General features: G+C 45.5%; 3 protein-coding genes and 1 pseudogene across 8 annotated transcripts in view; 3 read left to right on the top strand and 1 right to left on the bottom strand.

Moving 5' to 3' along the window:
* Positions 1-11,334, bottom strand: part of DUS2 (dihydrouridine synthase 2) — a 37,867-nt gene extending 26,533 nt beyond the window's left edge. The window contains exons 1-4 of one of the 5 annotated variants that reach the window (XM_088800296.1): positions 11,253-11,334; positions 10,578-10,722; positions 7,892-7,980; positions 5,484-5,626 (exon numbers count right to left, since the gene is read on the bottom strand). In XM_088800296.1, coding sequence (XP_088656422.1) covers positions 5,484-5,609 — 126 coding nt within the window. In that variant the 5' untranslated portion in view covers positions 5,610-5,626; positions 7,892-7,980; positions 10,578-10,722; positions 11,253-11,334. Of the gene's footprint in view, positions 1-5,483; positions 5,627-7,891; positions 7,981-10,577; positions 10,723-11,130 lie in introns of all 5 variants that reach the window. The other 4 variants (XM_088800297.1, XM_088800298.1, XM_074314689.2 and 1 more) reach the window with 4 other exon arrangements.
* On the top strand, positions 7,975-8,346 carry LOC141567496 (protein POLR1D pseudogene; annotated as a pseudogene).
* DDX28 (DEAD-box helicase 28) lies at positions 11,309-13,173 on the top strand. The gene has a single exon (XM_074314685.2). It carries the CDS (start codon positions 11,369-11,371, stop codon positions 12,989-12,991), a length of 1,623 nt encoding a protein of 540 aa, XP_074170786.2. The 5' UTR covers positions 11,309-11,368; the 3' UTR covers positions 12,992-13,173.
* Positions 13,174-13,290: 117 nt separating this feature from the next.
* On the top strand, positions 13,291-17,895 carry DPEP2NB (DPEP2 neighbor). 2 transcript variants are annotated; one of them, XM_088800299.1, is made up of 2 exons: positions 13,291-15,822; positions 16,958-17,895. In XM_088800299.1, the coding sequence occupies exons 1-2, from the start codon at positions 15,756-15,758 to the stop codon at positions 17,260-17,262; spliced, it is 372 nt and encodes a 123-aa protein (XP_088656425.1). In that variant the 5' UTR covers positions 13,291-15,755; the 3' UTR covers positions 17,263-17,895. The 2 variants fall into 2 exon arrangements, with proteins under 2 accessions (XP_088656425.1, XP_074170804.1); XM_074314703.2 differs by having other exon boundaries at positions 13,291-13,813.
* The last annotated feature ends 3,485 nt before the right edge of the window (positions 17,896-21,380 follow it).

The following is a 21,380-nucleotide window of genomic DNA, read 5'->3' on the forward strand; positions in this document are numbered from 1 at the left end:
AATCACAGAAGACCTAACTAAATGGAACGCATCTCAGGTTCATGGATTTAAATAGTCAATATTGCTAAGATGGAAATACTCCTCAAACTGATTTACAGATTCAACACAAACCTTATAAAACTCCTACCTGCATTTTTGGGTGTTTTTTTTTGCAGAAATTGACAAGCCAATCCTCAAATTCATATGGAAATATGAGGAACCCAGATTTGCCAAAACAATCTTGAAGCAGAAGAACAAAGCTAGAGGATTCATACTTCCTAATCTCAAAACCTACTACCAAGTTACAATAATCAAGATTGTGTGGTACTGACATAAAGACAGACGTATAGACCAATGGAAAAGAATTGAGAATCCAGAGACGAACCAAAACATCAATGATCAATCGAGTTTTGACAAGGGCACCAAGACAATTTATTGGAGAAAGAACAGTCTTTTTTTTTTTTTTTTTTTTTTTTTTTTTTTTTTTTAAGAACAGTCTTTTTTAACATATGGTGCTGAGACAATTGGATATCCACATGCAAAAAAAAAATAAAAAAAAAATTCAATCCCTACCTCACATCACGTACAAAAATTAACTCAAAATGTATCAAAGACCTAACTGTAAGAGTAAAACTATATAACTCACAAAAGAAAATAGAGGTATAAACCTTTGTGAACTTGGATTAGGTAATAGTTTCTTAGAGGTGAGACCAAAAGCACAAACAACAAAAGAAACAAATAAATTGGACTTCATCAAAATTAAAAACTTTCTGCATCAAAGGATACTGTTCAATAAAGTGAAAAGACAACCCACAGAATGGGAGACAATATTTGCAAAACATATCTGATAAAGGTCTAGTATAAAAGCCAGTATAATAGTTGTGTAGGAGAATGACCTTATTCTTAGGAAATATCAATGAAGTATTTGGGAAGACATCATAGGGTATGAAACTCTCAAATAGTTAAGGAAAAAAAAACAGAAAGAGAAAAAGAGAGAGAGAGAGAGCACAAGTTATAAAACATATCAAGCAAAATATTGACAATTAATCTAGTAAAGTCTATATGGATGTTCTTATGGATGTTATTTGTCTAGTCGGGCAACTTTTCTATAAATTTGAATTTTTCTTTTAAGTGAAAAAAAAAAAAAATTAGGCCAGCCCCATGGCTCAGGCGGTTAGAGCTCCATGTTCCTAACTCCGAAGGCTGCCAATTCGATTCCCACATGGGCCAGTGGGCTCTCAACCACAAGGTTGCCAGTTCTGTTTCTCGACTTCCGCAAGAGATGGTGGGCTCTGCCCCCTGCGACTAAGATTGAATATGGCACCTTGAGTTGAGTTGCCGCTGAGCTCCAGGATGGCTCAGTTGGTTGGAACGTGTCCTCTCAACCACAAGGTGGCCGGTTCGAATCCCACAGAGGATGGTGGGCTATGCCCCCTGCAACTAATGGCAACTGGACCTAGAGCTAAGCTGCACTCTCCACAACTAAGATTGAAAGGACAACAACTTGACTTGGAAAAAGTCCTGGAAATACACACTGTTCCCCAATAAAAGTCGTGTTCCCCTTCCCCAATAAAAATCTTAATAATAATAATAATAATAATAATAATAATTACCCATCTGGGCAAAGGAGTTGAACAGAAATTTCTCCCAAGGTGATATACCAATGGACAACAAGCATATGAAAATATGCTCAAAATCACTAATCATCAGAGAAATGTAAATCAAAACCACTATGAACCATCATCTCACACCCATTAGGACGGCCACTATCAAAAAAAATAATAATAACGAGTGTTAGCAAAGATGTGGAGAAATTGTGCACTGTTGATGGGATGTGTAAAACAGTATAGGGTTCCTTTAACAATTAAAAATAGAATTACCATATGATCTAGCAATCCCACTTCTGGGTATATATCCAAAAGAATTGAAAATGGGGTCTCGAAGAGATATTTGTACACCCATGTTCACAGCAGCACTATTCACAATCGCTAAGAGGTGGAAGCGATCCAAAGATCCAAGAACAGATGAACAGATAAACAAAATGTAGCATATACATATGATAGAATATTATTCAGCCTACAAATGGAAGGAAATCCTGTCACATACTACAACATGGATGAACCTTAAGGACATTATGCTAAGGAAACAGCCAGTCACAAAAAGACAAATATTGCATATTTCCATTTATATGAGGTACTAAAGGAATCAAATGCACAGAAACAAAAAGTAGAATGGTGGTTACCAGGGGTGGGAGGAAGGGGGAGTGGGATGTTGTTTGGTATAGTTTGCAGGATGAAAAAATTCTGGATATTTATTTTACAACAATGTGAATGTACTTAACACTACTGAACTGTATGCTTAAAATTAGTTACCATGCTAAACTTTATGTTATGTGTTTTTTACCACAATAAAAGAAAAAATTGTAAGTCCTCATTCTGGTAATCTGGGCCTCTTAAGAACAGTGCCTTCTCCCTTGATCCTGCTTATTAAAAGGTACAGTGTCCCCTCACAGCCTGGGTCACTGAAGTCTCATTGGTCTTATAAAAAGGAATAGAAATGTGACAGGTGAGGAACTCCTGGAAAACTCCTGTCAATAGGGCAGACTTTGGAAGGGAATCAGACTACTGCTTCCCTGACTTTTGCTGCTTCACGCTTTCTTCACCTCCAGCTGCTATGGGATTTGCAGGGCCTTTAAGGAGGTGCCTGCCTGCCTGGCATACCTAGGACCTATCGTCTGTCCTCTGAGGCGGGTGGGGTCGTTTGACTATCTAATCCTACCAACCAGGCATCTCCTGTGAGCCCAGTTAAGATCATCAAGGCAGCTAACACAATAACGCTGGCTTGCAGAGCCCCTCTGGACACACCAGGGGGCACCAGGCACCACACTGTGCCTTGTCCAGGACTTAGGGCCCAGCCACCTACTCCCGCCAGAGGGTGGCGGGCCAGCCAGCCTGCCGGTCAGCCTACCTGCCTGCAAATAATCGATGGAGACTGTATGCAAAGCACAGGCAGAAAGGAGAGGGACACCATACACCCTGGGCCTGGAAGTGATCACGGGAAGGGTACAGCAGGACAGAGAGAGTTGGGGCAGCAAGGAAGGAGCAGGGGGCTTCCCCCGGAGCCTGAGTCATCCTGCAGGACCTTCCTGGTAAATATGAACTAAGTGGATGAAGAGATAGCATGTCCCTCTGCTATCATCCTGGGGGTCGGGGGGAGGGGGGTTATCACAAGCAAAGAAAGTTAACAGCTATCTCAGTTTCTGGGATCTGGTCTTTTTGGTCCCCAATCGTCAGGCTCTGAGTCCATGATTCTTTACAGTCCCTGCCCCCAATCCCCTTCCAAACCCAAGAGGCTTTTATGGAGCGCAAAGAGGGTGCTAACCAGGAATCGTTTTACCTAATCCATGGCTGACCAAGGGCCTGAGTGTTGGCTCAAGGAGGAGTGAGCAGATGAATAATGCTCAGTGTGCTAGCACATTCCCCCGGGACTGGCCTCTGGGAACAGGTTCTTCCCTGCCCTGGGCGCACACTGGCAACGTGGAAGGCTTCTGGATGTACCCTAACAGTCCAGCTCACATTTCTTGGACCTCCTTGCCTCCACATCGACAAACCACTTAAGAGTCAAGTCTTGGGCCTCTGTGACCCTGGACCCTGGGACCTCCCTTTCTGACTCCCACCTTTGCACAACACATACTCCCTCCCTCCCATTTCCCCTTGCCAGCACCTTGGATGCCTCTGCCCCTCCCTGCCCTGCTTAGATACTGGCACGCCAATCACCAGCGATGGGCATCCCCCTGCTAGGCTTCTCAGCTCTCCTCCCAGAAAGCTGCAAACCCTTCCCTAGGGGAACAGAACCAAAACAGCTTCACTTTCTTTCCTCAAGTCCCTACCCCACTCCTGCCACCCTCATTTCCAATGGAAGACTGGCTTTCTACATAAAACAGGTCTCTCAGGAAAAACCCTTCAGCTTCCGTCCCTACCATCATCTTCCCCATCTCCTCCTTGACCAGTCTTGGAGGAAGGCAGGTCCCACCCCCTCATCAAGAATCCTGTCCTCTTCAAGACCTGGCCCTACCCATCCCCCAAATCTTCATGCCTGCCCTCACTGCTAACTCCTTCCTCTTATGCTATAAACATACAAATCACCTAAAAAAAAAAACACACACAAAAAAGCAAAACAAAAAAAACATGATTCCCATCCACCCAGCTTCCAGATATCTGCCTTCACCTCTTGAACACCTGTGGGGATAGTCAACAACCCGACTTCTATTTCCTCATTTGCTGCTCAGTCCTCAACGCATTAACCCTGTAAGTGTTCATGTCTATGTTTCACAACCGTCTTCAAATCACCTAATTTTAAAATCAAATGCCTTCTTGGTCTTTTTGCAATTGGATTTCTCTGCATCATCTGACATAGTTGATAGACTTGACTTTTGCCTTCCCTGACACTAAACTCTTGTTAATTTGCCTATTTCTCTCACTCTTTTACTTTTCTATCATTAATTGCTATCCCCCCACGTGAACACACATCCAGTGCATAAGGGTATATTCTCTCCAAATCCCCTCTTTAGCCTTTCCTTCTCTCTGCACCAGTGCCTTTCTTTTTAAATAAACTTTTTATTTTGAGATGTTTAGAGGTTCATGAACAGTTGTAAGAATTTGAGACGCTATGAATGCTTTGCCCAATTTCCCCCAGTGGTAATGTCGTACAAAACTATAGTACAATTGTCACAACAAGGATATTGACGTTGATACAAGTTAAGACACAGAATAGTTTCATCATAAGGATTCCTTTTATTGCCCTCTAGAGCCACAGTCCCCACCCTACCCCCAGTGGCTTTAAAAGATGGAAATGTCAAAAGCACTTGGGTAGCTTTTCTTAAACTTCTCACACCCACTAGGAGGACATATCAAGATGGGGGGTTGAGGGGACGCTATCCAGGTAATGCTGATACATGCCCTATTGAGAACCATTGGTCACACTCCCTCACTAGCTAGTATCAGCTACTCCTGTAATTCTGTTTTTCCTTGTACATGCTTTCTAAATCTGGGTCTGAAGTTCTAATATTCTCCAGAGCAGTCAGCAAATAACTGGCCCACTAGCTACTGCCACCAGAAAAATCCCATGGCTCCCCAAACCAAACTCATCCAGCTTCCCCGGCCTGAATTTGGTCCGCTTTCTTCTCTTCCTAACTTTGAGTTCATTCACGCATGTGCTGAATGTGTATTAAATCCTATAAAGGCCAGGGCAGTGACCTGACACAAGGCTCATCTAGCCACCTGGCCCAGGTATCCCACAATGCCTCCACACTACCCCAGCTCCTGGCCCTCAGCTGGGCTCACAGAACTCCTAAGTGTCATGCGTCTTTGTCTCCTGCTGCCTTCCGTGAGCACCTGTGAAGTCAGGGCCCATTCTGCCACTCCTCCACTCCTGACCACTTCCACCCACAGATGGGGAGACTGTGCTTACGGAAAAGCTTTCCAGGAAAATCAGAAGCCCCTTACCTCACAGTATACAATGTCCGCTCCATAGTCCAGGGCCAGCAGCCGCATTGGAAGAGTCCCGACCCGAACCATAGGGGCTAAGATGAGTTTGTTGTGGTAACACAGTGAGAGGCTGTTCACAATCATTCCTCTTCTGCTACAGCCTGAAGAAAGGGAAAACAAGAGTCAGAAATTCAAGTGGAGAAAATCTCTTCTGTTACCCACAACAGGCTTTCCTTCCTCCTCCCAACACATAGCACCTTGTTTTCCTTACCTCTGATCATAAAAAAAACACATGCTCATTCATTCATCCAACAAATATTTACTAAGTGCCTAGTCTGTGAGTTACTGTCCTAGTCTTTTGGGATACATTAGAGACAAATTCCTGCTCTGGTAGAGCTTTCCTTCTGGTTGAGGAACGCAGGCAAAACACAATAAGCCTAACAAATAGATAAATTAGATAGTATGTTGGAAAATTGGTACAGTAGGCCCTCCGTATCCATGGGTTTCACATCTATGGATTAAACCAACTGCAGATCAAAAATATTCAGAAAAAAAATCCCAGAAAGTTCTCAAAAGCAAAACTTGAATTTGCCACATAATGAGCACTACACTAAATCTACAAGAATGATGTGTAGACATGCCCTGCCTATATGAAAATATAGGTTACATATAAATACTACATCATTTTACATAAGGGACTTGAGTATCAGCAGATTTTGGTATGCAGGTGCGGAGGGTCCTGGAACCAATCTCCCACATCCAATCCATGACTAATTCCTGTTGAAGTAACCTTCAAAATATAATTCCATTCATCTGCTTTGCTCCATTCCATTGCCACCATTGCACACCAAGCCAGCCTCCAAATGGGTTTCCCAAGTCTACTCTTGCTCCTATCCATTTTCTTCACAATAGCCAGAATGGCATCTTTTATTATTATTATTATTATTATTATTATTATTATTATTGGGGAGCATTGGGGAACAGTGTGTTTCTCCAGGGCCTATTAGCTCCAAGTCGTTGCCCTTCAATCTAGTTGTGGAGGGTGCAGCTCAGCTCCAAGTCCAGCTGCCATTTTCAATCTTTAGTTGCAGGGGGCACAGTCCACCGTCCCATGCGGGAATTGAACCAGGAACCTTGTTGTTAAGAGCTTGTGCTCTAACCAACTGAGCCATCTGGCCGCCCCACCAGCCGATCAGCGGCAGCTCATTGTTGTGGAGGGCGCAGCTCACTAGCCCATGTGGGAATCAAACCGGCAACCCTGCTGTTCAGAGCTCACGCTCTAACCAACTGAGCCATCTGGCTGCCCCCAGAATGGCATCTTAAAAGGCAATTCTGACAATGTCACTCCCTCTTTATACCCTTCAGTGGCTTCCCTCTGAGTTCAGAATAAATCCCAAACTCTTCTAATGGCCCATGAAGCCCTGCATGACCTGTCCCTGCCCACCTCGCCAGCCTTACCTTGAGCCTCTCTCCCCCTCACTCTCTGCTCTGGCCACCCTGGCCTTCTTTTAAAGTCTCCCATAACAAGCTCTCTGCTGCCCTAGGGCCCACACACTTGCAGTTCCCTCTGTCTGGAATGCTCTTCCTAAGATCCTCTTGACCTTGAATGCCCCCTCTTTGTATATGCTTCCCTACAGGACAATCTAACTTCAGGTCCCTGGTCACACACTCTGTGACCAGGGAAAGACCTTGTGTTTCCTATAAACTCAGTTACAATCCATGTATCCACACTTACTCGTGTGGTCTCTTCTTCAACCCCCAGTTCCTACTATAGACCACCAGGACTACAAATTCCACAAGGATAAGAACGTGGTTCCTTAGCTCACCACCAGGTTTCTAACGCTAAGCCCAATACCTGGCCCTTAGCAGCTGCTTCATAAAGTGTGACTGAACACCTGTGTGGTGGCTGGGAGGACACCCTCACATAGGGTGCTTGTACTAGGAACTCCCTCTGACACACTGGCAGCAGTGCCTGACAGGCCCTGCCTCCCAGAAGGCTCCTCTCAGAGAAGCTAGGCAACCCCCACCCTTTCCCAGGGACTGTCACAACCACTCATCCTTCCCTGAGGTCACACCCAGGTCACCATTTTAGTTGCACACTATTAATCTCTTATACTATTCTTTTAAGAGCTGGTCTCCTCTGTGACATTTTTTAAGTTTTTATTTACTTAAGTATGTTTTTCCAGAACCCATCAGCTCCAAGTCAAGTAGTTGTTGCAATCTAGTTGTGGAGGGTGCAGCTCACAGGGGCCCATGGGGAATCGAACCTGCAACCTTGTTGGTAAGAGCACCACACTCTAACCAACTGAGCTAACCAGCCGCCTTCCTCTGTGACATTTTGATTACTCCCAATTTTTTTCTCAGTAACCTTAACTTCAATTAGGTGGATATAACATCCCATTAGCCTTCCTTCCTGCTTCACTCACACGTTTCGCGGTATGGGGCAGAGCCTCTCGTCCGCCAGCACCACCTGAGGATCCCGGAAGCTGCCCCAGAGACGGAAGAGGACCAGGAACTGGAGAGGAAAGCAATAGATGAACTGCTTAAAGAGGCAAAACGTGGGAAAACGAGAGCAGAAACAATGGGAGCTATGGGTTGGATGAAGTGTCCTCTTGCTGGCACAAATAAAAGATTTCTAATTAACACAATTAAGAACATACTGCCCTCCCATAAAGAGCAAGACCCTGAACAAAAAGAGGGCGATAAGGAACCTGAGGAAAGCCAGAACCAGAAAGAAGAAAACCGGAAGAAGCACAGAGCCCACCCTTACAAACACAGCTTCTGAGCCCGAAGCACAGCCCGTCATTCTCCACCAAGGGAGCAGAGCAGCCAGGACAAGTACGAAAAGCGGTCAAACAAGCGATGAGGCAGGACGGAAAGTGAGCACGACTGTCCCCAGCCACGAGTGCTGTTATTTCTGGGACTGAGGCTCTGCAGAAAGGGTTATCAGGGACAGACCTTGAGTTGGCAAAGCAAACATCTAAGAGTGATTTTTTTATAGTAGGTCCTTTGTTGTGAAACACGCAGAAAATGACCTAGAAACTCTCCAGGGAAATTAGTATAGAGAGACTTGCTCTGAAGATGTGTTGGCAGGTTTAAGCTACTTCAGCAGTGGTATACATATGTATTGTTTCTATTCTGTCTTGTTTAGAAGTTGGTTTCAAAATACGTCTAGAATGTAAAGGTTTTCAGAGATTGTAAAAACTAGTTGCAATTTTTTTGATGTGCTGCACATGTGGTCATTTCTCAAAATTTCTCCAAAAATGAAATACTTATAAAGCCTATACTTTACCTTTTTGGGTGACAAACTTAAAATTTAGAAATCACCTGGCCAGTAATCATATTTCAGAAAAGTTGTAGCCTTCCAAGGGCTAGAAATCTACCAAGGAACTCTTTCATAACTCTGCCTTTGTTTTCCTTTCAGTGAACAATATGGGAAATTGTCAAAATGGCTTGGAAGTTAGTGCTCTGTGTCAATGAGCAGAGCTTGAAAATGATTCTGTTGTTCCTTGTGCAATCTCAGACGTATTCCTCAGTTAGAACAATTTTTCTATACTTAATTCTTTTTGACTATGTAAGTTTTAAGTGGTGCTTTTAAAAGAACCCCCCAAAATTAAAATGAACATAATTATTTTAATGCTATGTCTTATTTAGCTAAAGACCTATAATACCACTTTTAGTATAATTGTTTCAGAAATCTTAATTTTAAATATAAATGTGTTTACAAGGCAAAAAAAAAAAAATAACATCCCATTAATTATAAGGCCTTCAGATTGAATATACACTATTCAGGGAGAGCAATGAATGGAAAAAACTTGACTAGTCCCCTCCACGTCAATTTTCCCAGAAACTGACCTCGCTTAACAAGCAATTTCTTTAAAATACAAAGAGTGAAAATGCAAGTCAATTCGGGTTAACTATTTAGAGAATTATCCTATTTCCCACTCAAAACATGTGTAAATAAGGGAAAAACTAAAATGATCCATTATATTTGTAAGAAGAAGAGGTGATATAGCATATCATTGTTAAGATTCTGAACTCTGGAATCAGACAAACCTGCACTGGAATCCCAACTCTGCCCGAAACTGGGATTAATTAACCTAGTCAAGGCTCAGCTTCTCCTTCTAGAATATGAGGCTCCACCAGAATCTATGTCGGGTGGGATACTGTGAAGAGTAAATGCCACGATGCACAATGATTCTTGGCGCACAGTTAAGGACTTAGTCAATGTTAATTGCTCTCATTATCAGGCTTTCACATTTTCCCAGTTCTGCCTTCTCTTTTCCATCTGGCACATTCCCCAAATACATGAGAACAGTTTTGTTCTCCCTAAACTTCTGTTCTGCAGCTGTACCTTCTTGAATCACTCTTTCCTACGTATATGATTTTCAGGGGTCCCCAAGGTTCCTGATCCCAAGGGCATGACAAACATGGTATCAGTGTGCCTGTGACAGATTCTGGCAATGGGGCAGGGCTAGAACAAGAGTTTTGTAAATGAGCCTATCTGAAGTGAGAATACATGTAATAACCTCAGCCTCTCTTCAGTCCTCATCCTCTATCCAGAGTTTCTCAACAGCAAACTACTGACATTTTGGGCCAGATAGTTCTTTTTTGTGGGGTGCCACCCTGTGCATTGTACGATGTTTAACAAACAGCATCCCTGGCCTCTACCCACTTGATGCCAGTAACACCTGCCTAGATGTGACAACTAAAAATGTCTCCAGCCATTGTCAAATGTCCCAGGGCGGAAGGTGGGGTCCAAATGAATGACTTCACTGTCATTACTCAAAACTCTCTCCTCTGCTGGTTTAACAGGTAACTCCTCAGAAAGTCTACTCATGTATCAAAATGGTATCTGAAATTTTAAAAGTTCTTTTTAATGGTATTTGATAAAACTAAACACTTTCTCCATATGTTACGACCCTCCTAGATGGTTAATCTGCATGTACTTTGTCTCTGGGCCCAGGCACTGGAACTACAGAAAAGATCTGACACTCACTTTCCAGATCTGTTCAAGAAGTATGAATAGTGTAGGGGTTTTTTGCAACCTGAACCTCTGAATTCAAGTACAATATCCTTCCTGACCAGGGCTATATGAGACAAGCCACATACCTGATCACTCCGTAGGGTAGCAAGGCCTTCCTCACTATTCAAGGAATTTAGGTATCTGACTGGGAAGCCAGTGGAGGTGAGCAAAGTGGTGGGTTCTGGATGAGAAGTTGGGTCGAGTGACAATGGAGTGGAGAGTGAACCTCAGCTGAAAAGGAAAAGCGCATGAGGAGATGAGTCCACTTGAAACAAAGCTTGAAGATCTTCAGAGAGAATAAGCGAAGGCTACCAGCTTGCCCTCTGAGATCTCAGCTGGGTGGGGGTGAGGGGTGGGATGGGTGAGTCTAGATCTACCACATCTGGCCCTTGCTTATCTCGGCCACCAGGCCTGCTCATTCATTCACTCTCAATAAACATTTATTAGCAGACTTTGCGCGGGGTACACATCTGGGAAAACATCGCCGGACCCTCGGAGTTTACAGAGTGAGACCAGCACTGGACCAGCCATCACAGGGGCGGTGAGGGCGATAAAGGAGAATCGCAGGGATGCGACACCCAATGGCCAGAAGCCCTCCGCCCTCCTGGTCCCTAAGGCCAGGGCCCCGTCGCCGCGTACCGCCAGACCCCGGTCCTGCCTCCTTTGCGCGACCTTCCCCAAGGATGGCCCGGGTCTGGTTGTCGCCAACCCCTATTCGGACCTACAGACCTCGCCGCTGCCAAACTCTACAGATATCGCACCTTCCTCCCGGTTCGCCAATTCCGCGTGCGTGCCCTACTGAGCCGCGCCAGCCACCATCTGCAAGGCTTGGCGCGCCCGTGACGTCACTGCCGTGCGCCTCGGCACGCAGGAGACTATGGCTCTAGCACTGCCGCCGCGGCTTTCATTACTCACGGTTCGTTTGCTTCTGTCGCCTCGACGGGACCTGGCAGTTAGCGGTCCCGACGATCCCCTGCCCGTGGTGCGCATCCCACGGACTCTACTGCGGCGGCAGGAACAACGGCATAGCGGGCGGCGGAGCCCCCCGCGGCCGGTGCTGGTGCGACCTGGCCGGCTGCTGATCTCCGCGCGGCGGCCGGAGTTAAACCAGCCGGCGCGCCTCACGCTGGCTCGTTGGGAGACCGCGCCACTCGCTTCGCGGGGCTGGAAGAATCGGCGTGCCCGCTGGGACCACTTCTCCATCGAGCGCGCACAACACGAGGCGCCAGCGCTACGGAACCTCTCGTCTGAGGGCAGCTTTGCCGATCTGGGTCTGGAGTCCCCCGTGCTGCGAGCACTACGGGAGGTTGCTCCCGAAGTCGTTCGGCCTACCACCGTGCAGTCGAGTACCATCCCACCACTGCTTCGCGGCCGCCACATCCTTTGCGCCGCGGAAACAGGCAGTGGCAAGACCCTCAGCTACCTACTACCTCTGCTTCAACGGCTCTTAGGCCGGCCACACCTGGACTCCTTCACTATCCCTGCTCCCCGAGGCCTGGTCCTTGTGCCTTCGCGAGAATTAGCTGAACAGGTGCAGGCCGTGGCCCAGCCCTTAGGCTTCTCCTTGGGATTCCAGGTGCGGAAGTTAGGGGGAGCCCATGGCATGAGTAGGATCAGGCTGCAACTGTCCAAACAACCTCCAGCAGATGTGCTAGTGGCTACTCCGGGGGCTCTGTGGAAAGCCCTGAAACGTCAACTGGTCAGCCTGGAGCAGCTGTCCTACTTGGTGTTGGATGAGGCAGACACACTGTTGGATGCAAGTTTCCTGGAACTCGTGGACTACATCTTGGAGAAGAGCCATATAGCAGAAGGCCCAGATGACTTAAAAGACCCCTTCAATCCCAAAGCTCAGTTGGTGCTGGTGGGGGCCACATTTCCCGAAGGTGTAGGCCAGCTGCTGAGTAAAGTTGCCAGCTCAGACTCTCTAACCACCATCACGAGCTCCAAGCTCCACTGTATCATGCCTCATGTCAAACAGACATTTATGAGGCTGAAGGGAGCAGAGAAGGTGGCTGAGTTGGTGCAGATCCTCAAGCAGCATGACAGAGCACGTCGGACTGGCCCCTCCGGAACTGTTCTGGTGTTCTGTAATAGCTCCAGCACTGTGAACTGGCTAGGATATATTCTGGATGACCACAAAATCCAGCACCTAAGGCTGCAGGGACAAATGCCAGCCTCAATGAGGGCAGGTATCTTCCAGTCCTTCCAGAAGGGCTCCCGAGACATACTTCTCTGCACAGACATAGCCTCTCGGGGTCTGGACAGTACCAATGTGGAGCTAGTTGTCAATTATGATTTCCCCCTCACCCTACAAGATTACATCCACAGAGCAGGGAGGGTGGGCCGTGTGGGGAGTAAGGTGCCAGGAACTGTCATCAGCTTTGTTACTCATCCCTGGGATGTGAGCCTGGTTCAGAAGATTGAGCTGGCAGCTCGCCGGAAGAGAAGCCTTCCAGGACTAGAGTCCTCAGTAAGAGAGCCTTTGCCCCAGCTGGCTTAAATGTGCCCTAATGGATTTTTGCCTGTGTGCTGGGTGGGTGAGCACACTTGTCAGTAGAACACTGCCCAGTCACCCCTGAACGTCTGGGAAGCTGCTGTCCAGCATTGGAGGATGAGCTACTGAGCATGGCTCTGTAGTCTTTCTCATCCCTTGTGAAAAATAAAGTAGATTTTTTGACTTTGTATTATGTCATGATTTCTAACAATGTTTTTATGGGTCTCTGCTAATAATAGTTACTACTGGGGCAGAACTCATCGGATTCTGAGAAATCTCACACTCCAAGCTACCACACCTAGGACAGAGGCTCTTTCAATTGATGTTTCAATTCGTAAACATTTAGATTTTATTTCCTGCCCCTAAAACATCAATTAAGCACCCTCACGAGATGGAAAAGGGGATGTGACTAAAGGTAGAGAAATTTTCTTCACCAACCAACAAGGCCCAGGGCAACCTTGGGCACTCGGTGAAATCACTCTGGGAAATACTGGCAGAAGAATAAAAGGCAGACTGACAGAAGTATTGGCTGGTTTTCCAGTCTCTGCCTTCTTTCCCAGATGCATATAGCATCTCTCTATAGCCTAGGTTCCAGTCTCTGCAACATTACATAATCTTGGCCTAAAATAATAATTGAGAGTCAAATAGAATACTCCATAAAACAACTTAAAAATACTTGCACACTGAAAAAGATAAGGTTGCCGAGAACAAAGGGGTCAAGGCAACCTTTGCCAAAAGAGAATATTGCACTAAATGTAAAATCAGCTCTTTTCCATATGAAGAAACTGAGGCGCCGAAGGATAAAAGAACTTTGCTCAGAATCACACAGTAAGTACAGAATCTGGTCTGTCTGCACCAAGGGTTGTATTTATTCTTCACCATGTTAGCTTTTCTCAAATGTGATTCATGCATAGAATAACTACATCTCTGTTTTTCTTGACTATTCTGTATTTACATCTATGCCTAACACAGTTTTTAATATTGCCCACTTTGATTCTCAAAAGTGACTCAGTTTAGACAATAATTTGGTCACTATCCACGAGCCCCTGTGGCAGAACTGCCCAGGAAACTTGTTAAAAGTGCAGATTCTTGAGCCCCACTCCAGATCTGGATGTTTTCTTAGGGTTTGTTGGCCCAATAATTCTCATATAAGTATTTTTAAATTGTTCTGTGGAATTCCTAGGTGGGTCTCAAGCTCTCTTAAGTTGATAAACCATTTGTCTATGCTATTCTGCCTTCCCCAGAGGCCCAGCCAGCTCCTTACAGGAGATACCAGTAGCCTCCCCAGATCAGAGTGATGCTCCCAGACAATCTCTCTGGCATCTTGGGAAATCTGAGTGGCCTCATGCTGGCCCACCTGCCAGTACGAACCTCCTCCAGAGCCTTCTTCACATTTTATCTCCTGCCACTTCCCAAAGGTAGTCGGCTCTAATTAGGCCTGGTTTCATCTGTCCTAACATGCACTATGCTAATTCAAGCAACTTAGGAGTAGGTCCTGTGGTTCTCAACCAGAGTTGCCCAACTCTAAAACAGTAACCTAGGCAATCTACCTCCTGATCGCATCCCCTCTGCAACAGCCCCAGTAAACAAATGTCCCACCTTTGCTTATTAAAGTTCAGTGATAGGGAGCCCCCTCTTAAGGGAGGTTCTCTCTCATTGCTAGTAAGTTCTTGGCCACACTGTATCAAAGGGTGCCCCAAATATGGTTTCTTGCTATGGGTCTGATCATGCTAAGGGCAGAGTTGTCTATTTCCTCCCCTGAGTAGGACCAAATCGTCTTTTAGTAGCACCTCTTCACAGTATTGACCGTGTTTTTCACCTGGGCTGCTGCTGCTGCGCCCACATCTCATCCTTTCATGGTGGCCACGTGATTGTCATTATTTGCCTTTTGGAAGGAGAGAGGAGTATAATGGTTGGGTTGTCATTTTGTATTATATCATTTTGTCAGGAAGTTGTTTTGAATTTCATATTAAAATGGGCCCGTCACTCCCAGTTTGTGAACATTCATGACCCTCATTTTGCCTTGGAGCACCTTTAGCATCTCTCCCAGTGTGACTTTGAAAAGTGATGAGCTTGTCCTTACTACCGTTTAGCAGAATATCTCTCCACTACCTACGTAGTCTTGGGTAGGCCCCTTAACCTCTTAGTTTTTTTGAGCTCTCAGTTCTAAAAACATGAGGGTTCTATGAATTTACATTTGAGGTAGGACAAGGTCGAGAAGAGCTTGACTTTGCTTTTATTCTTCCCAGCTGAAATGTCTTCCCTCTCTTCTCCACACGTCCAAATCTCCCTTGTCCTTCAGGCTCACCACCAAGGAGCCGTCCGTGATTCCCCAGTCCACATACATCTCTGCCTCTCCAATTGTTGAATTCTTAGGGTCAATGCCATACAACCTAGCTGTGTCTCAGGTTAATCTTGCCTCTAACGCTAATCTCAGAATGTGGGTTTCTCTTGCCCTCCTATGGTCCCTGGGGCTATGCCAGCCCACAGGTATGCTCCACAGGGAGTAGCTACTTGACTAGGGCATGGATGGGGTGTGCCAGGTGTGATGGCCCAGGCAAGGTGCCTCTACCTCCACCCTGCTCTCCACAGAGCCTGAAGCCATCCTTCAAGTCACAGATCCCTTCTGTGACCTCACCTGGTAGTGATGACCGCACAGGCCTTCTCACAGTTTCCATGGCAGTGTAACTAAGCAAACATGGTGCTCTAGGGGGAACTTCCCTACCAGTTCTTTACCAGATACCAATCTGTTTGGTTGCCTGAAAGAGAGATGTCTGACCGGATCTTCTATATTCACTCTAACTTGTCCTCTGTCCCCTGGGAGTACAGCACAGCAGGTAGGCCTAAGCCAGGCATCTGTACAAGAGGCATTGGTATATAGACAACCTCACCTGGCTGCGACATGTTGCTTTTGGGCTTGCCCACACCTCAGAACTTGCCTAGCTGTAAGTAATATGAGTGGCCTGGGACCCCCTCAGGGATCTACAGTGTTCCTGCTTACTGCTGAGGACATTGCAATGTATTCCCCTTGGCAAATGTTCATAAAGGTTCTAATCTTTATAAATGTAGTTTTCTCCATCAGACTATAAGATGCTTCCATTCAGACCCTTTACTGATTGGCCTTTTAACAAAAGTCAAGTGCATTTTTGTTGGCAAATGATAAATGGAGCAGTTTGAGGAAGAGCTGCTGATGGCCGCTCATGAACCTCACCTTCAAACCCAGGCACCTTCTCTGCACTGTCACGTAGACATCCACCTGGGTCCTCTCAAACACATCCCAGACTGAGCTGCTGAGTACTGGAGAAAAGGGTGGTGTCATATCGATGGGAAGAAGAAAAGAGCCCAGGGGAGTGATGAAGTGATACTGAGACTGGAGGGCTGAGGAAATGGTGTCCCAGGAGGTTGGGTTGATGTGAGCCTAGACTTGGCACCCAGAATCTGCCTCTTAACCTCCTGGTCAGTCTGCCTCAGTATTTGGCCTTTTTCTAATCTAGATAAAAGTATCAGAGGGCCAGAGTTCAGTGTGGTTGAAGTAGGCAATATGAATGGGGCCCAAGAAGAGTTGCCAAGGTAGAAATAGTTCTTAACTGATTTATATTAGATTATTTTTTTCCAACTCTTGAAAAGCATTTCCATTAAAGCCTCAGAAGTGACAGAACTTAAGAAAACTTTTCTCTGTTGTGGGAAAGATGAAGGGGATCCTGGTTGCAATTATATTCGGGTTCGGTTTTCTCTGGGAATGGGGAACAGAGTTTCTGGTCTCCTGCTGTGGCCATAGGCCCCACAGAATTGCTTTTGCAGCCAACATCCCTTCTCTAGGGGACTCTGAGGGGTGATAGGGCAAGGCTGTGTTTTGGATGCCAAGCAAATTAGAATTCTTCAGCCAGAAACTGGGAGAAAGATGAGAGAGGGGATGTCCTTGCAGGACAGTGTACAGCAGAAGTGACTCATCTGTTCTGATTTTCTTTCCAGCAGCAGTGGCTCCCATTTTTCCTCCTACACCTGGTCACTACCATGTCCTCTACCAAGGATATGGCGAAACCCAGATGGGCTGGCATGGGGAGACATACTGCCTGGTTGGTGGCTACCGGGTCTATGGGGATGCTCCTGTGGCCACCCCAGCAAAGGTGGAAGCAAAGAAGCCAGTCCCCAGTCGGACCCCCAAGAGACGCCGAGTCCTGGCAGAGGCAGACAAAGACTTAGGTTGTTCCAGCCCCAAAATTCGGAAATTGCAGCACGGTGTCGGGAGGCTGACCCCGCAGAAGCTTGCTGGCTAACGCACTCTGTAGAGAGGGCAAACGTTTAGTTGCCTAAGACAGCTAATGCCTCTTCCGGCAGTGAATCCTGCTGTCCACCACTGGGCACAATCTGTGCTGTTCTGGCTGAGCCTTCCTCAGCTAGCAGCCTCCTTCCATGCTAAACGCCCATGGTCAAGGAGCCTCAGAAACTGACGTTTGAAATGAGAGGCTACTCTGAACATCCCAGGACTGACGCTGGCCTGGAAGAAAACCTGACGTTCCTCTACTCAATCCTCAGGAGTCCCTTCTTGGGCAGAAGAAAGAAAAGTCTGCACTCTATGAGCCAAGTAGGACCCAGGAGTAGTGAGAGGGTGCAGAGTGGCCTTAGCAAGGCCTAGTGTACCAGATGGGCTCCTGCCTGGAGTCATTGCCAGCGACCACCAACACAAACCATGAAGAGCTGGGATTCTTAAAACTAAATGAAGCAATCCCTGGCTACCCAGGAGCCTCCCACCTGGGGTCTCAGGAAATAGAATAGAGAGACCCAGGAAGACTTGCTCCCTGGAGTAGGAAGAAGATGGATAGAGTCGAGCAGCACCCCTTCTGAGTCTCACATGTTCCTTTACTCCCAGCCTTTCTGACCCTAGTGGGGTCCTTGACTGCTCAATAAAATGATTTTCTGTAACTGTCTGACTTGAAATCCAGTTGTCCAAGGCCAGGCCCCAAACCTTTCTGTTTCCTTCAAGTACATTCCCAAATGAGGTACCTGGTCCTGTAAGACCTGCTCCAAAAAGGACCCTTGGGTGCAACTTCTATGTGGCTCCTGCAATGACACCTGTGCAAATTGGGGCAAGACACAGTCAGGTTCTTTAAGAAATGCAGAGACTGATGAGTACTTCCCTGTGGTGTGTGTGTGTGTATGTGTGTGTAAGAGAGACAGGACTGAGAAGATGCCATTCCAACTATCAATCAACCCATCCGTCTATCCATTTATTCAACAAATACTTATTGAGCACCTATGCTCAATAAATTGGGATGTTTTGGTTGCTTGGGATATTTTGGTGAATGAGATCATCAAAGCCCCTCTCCTCAAGTCACCCGCAAACTAAAGGAAGAGATACATAAGTAAACAATATCATTTCAAGTAATTATAATTACTATAAAGAAAATAGGATAAAAGGCTAGAGTGATGGGGGCGTGTTAGGTTATACAAGGCAGTCAGAGAAAGCTTTGAGGAGGTGACACTTCAGTGGAGATGTGAGGGAGTCAGGTGAGGAGCTGGAAGAAAAGTATTCCTGGAGCAGGAAATGGCAAGTGCAAAGACCTTGAAGTAGGAATGAGGCTGACCTGTTCTAGGACCAGCAGAAAGGCTGGTGTGGCTGGAGAGGAAAGAGAAAATAATGAAAGATGTGATGGAAGTAGGCAGGCATGGCCCTGACCATAGTGGGCCTTGTCAGTCATGGTGAAGAGTGTGGCTCTTAAGTGTGATGGGAAGTCATGGGAGGGATTAGACTAGGGTAGAGAAGTGATCTGATGTAGCTGATACATCACTCTGACTGCTATGTGTCATGGCAGTGCGGTGTTGGCTGTTACCACTAGAAAGTCTCAGCAGTTAAGGGGACAATTGGTCCTGGGGAGTGAGGTGGGGAAATATCAGCAGAAAAGAAAGAGGACAGGGTTTGAGCCTGTGTCCCAGCCCCACCTGCCTCAGCAGCCCAGAACAGAAGGGGGTATTGTCAGCATCTCATAGCCCTCAGACCCAGGGGAAGCCACCTACCCTGTGTGTCCTCAGGGGGCCACAGCAGCAAGACTGTTATGCCTCCCAGAGACAAACCCTCAAGATCAGGGAAGGTCCTGATAATTTAAGAAGTTTCCCTAACGTGGGTTAGAGGAAGGAGGCACAGGCCCTGGGGCTCCCAGAAATTTCCCACTGTGAATCTCAGTTAACTCACAAAAGACAGCTATTGCCTCATCCTGCAATGACCCCCACCCCCACCCCCACTGCCCACCACTGGAGATTAGAACCTTGGTATCTTATGTCTGATATCTGGTGTGACTAAGGTTGATTTGTGGTTACTGGCAGAATCAGATGGGTTGGCAATTACCAAACATGAGGCAGATTCAGCTGGGGATCTTAGGAAAATTAGAGAACACCAGTCCTACCAAATACATTTTTAGGGTGGAGACCGGAAATGTGCAGTTTTAAAAGCTTCCCATAACAATTGATTTACAGGAAACACAAGCGACAGAGGAGCATGTGAAATGACACCATGGGATGCAATCAACAAACTCTAAAGAACAAAGGGCATGATTTTTTCAACAAATAAGTTGCGAGGAAGATAAAAGGAAGAGCAACCCATGGATTAAGAAATATAACAACCAAATACAATGTTGGTGGTTCTTATCTATTCGTACATTATAATGCAAATCAATTACTTAAAAATCAGGCAATCGGGGAAATTTGAACGTGATAATTTATGATATTAATTAAGTATAGTTGACTTTTTTAGGTGCTGTAATAGAATGGTAGTAAAGTGACTGGTGTGTATATATTTATTTTTATTTTATTTAGGTATAATGGACTATAACTTTCAGGTGTACAACATAATGATTCACTATTTTTATATATTGTGAAATGATCACCACAATAAGTCTAGTTAACATCTGTCACCATATATAGTTACAGTTTTTTCTTGTAATAAGAACTTTTAGGATTTACTTTTAGCAACTTTCAACTATGCAATACGGTATTATTAAACATAGTCACCATGCTGTACATCACATCCCCATGACTTATTTACCTTGTACCTTTTGACCCCCTTCATCCATTTCACCCACCCCCACCCTTCTGGCAATCACCAATCTGTTCTCTGTACCTATGAGCTCATTTTTGGTTTTTCTTTTTTAGAGTCCATATATAAGTGGTATCATGTGGTATTTGTCTTTCTCTGCCTGACTTAGATCAGCATAATGCCCTCAAGATTCCTTAATGTTGTTACAAATGGCAAGATTTCCTTATTTTTATGGCTGAATAATATGCTATTGTGTGTACCACATTTTCTTTATCCATTCATCCATCGATGGGCACTTAGGTTGTTTCCGTATCTTGGCTATTATAAATAATGCTGCATGGAACACAGGGGTGTGTATATCTTTTCGAGTTAGCTTTTTTGTTTCTTCAGATAAATACCCAGAAGTGGAATTGCTGGGTCATAAGGTAGTTCTCTTTTTAATTTTTGAGGAACCTTCATTCTGTTTTCTACAGTGGCTGCACCAATTTACAATCCCACCAACAGGGCACAAGGGTTCCCTTTTTTTCACATCCCCGCCAACACTAATTTCTTTTTTTCTTTTTTTTTATAATACATATGAGGTGATATCTAATATTCTAAGAGGTGTGAGGTGGTATCTCTGTGGTTTTGATTTGCATTTCCCTGATGATCAGTGATGTTGAGCATCTTTTCATGGGCCTGTTGGCCATCTGTATGTCTTCTTTGGGAAAATGTCTATTCAGATCCCCTGCCATGATTGAACTTTTAAAAAGAGCCCTTATCTTTTAGAGATGCAGACTTAAATATGGATGAAATAAATGTCTTATTTGCTTTAAAATATTCTGTAGAAGGAGATAGGAAAGGTATAAATGAAGTAAGATGAGCCATTAGTTGATAATTGTTGAAGCTGAGTGATGGGTACATAGTTCAATATACTCTTCTCTCTACTCTTTTATATGTTTGAAAGTTTCCCTAATTAGTTAAAAGAAATAAAAATAAAAGCTTCTCAGGTGCAGCCTAATGTTCAGCCAGATTTGGATTCAGTGAGGGCTCAGGTGGTCAGCTTTACAGGGTAAACTAACTTGTGAGTGCCATAGAAGCCAGGCAGAGGAGCACACTTCTGGCATAAAAACAGGAAGCTCAGAGGGCTCCAGAACACGGTGTCCTGTGCACAACATGTTGTGGAACACAAGTCTGACAGGCCTCAGAGATGAGCAGGCTCTGGTGAGCAAAGAGATAGCAAGTCTGAACTAGAGGCTAACTGAGAAATTATGTATGCCCTGGAGTAAATGTTTGGTCATGGCTGCCTCCTGGCAGCTGGTGCGCTCACAGCCCACCTTCCTGTGTGCTTATGCTAGCATGTGTGATAGATAACTGAAGACTTGT

The sequence above is a fragment of the Rhinolophus sinicus genome, chromosome 8, assembly GCF_057876585.1.
Source record: "Rhinolophus sinicus isolate RSI-liver-muscle chromosome 8, RSI-T2T, whole genome shotgun sequence".
Taxonomy (NCBI): Eukaryota; Metazoa; Chordata; class Mammalia; order Chiroptera; family Rhinolophidae; genus Rhinolophus; species Rhinolophus sinicus.

Bases quoted from the DNA above. Each gene is read 5' to 3' on its own strand.
- DPEP2NB (XM_088800299.1), top strand. From the start codon at position 15,756: ATGTCTGACCGGATCTTCTATATTCACTCTAACTTGTCCTCTGTCCCC. The intron at 15,823-16,957 runs GTAGGCCTAAGC...TTTTCTTTCCAG, and splicing joins CTGGGAGTACAGCACAGCAG to CAGCAGTGGCTCCCATTTTT.
- DDX28 (XM_074314685.2), top strand. From the start codon at position 11,369: ATGGCTCTAGCACTGCCGCCGCGGCTTTCATTACTCACGGTTCGTTTG.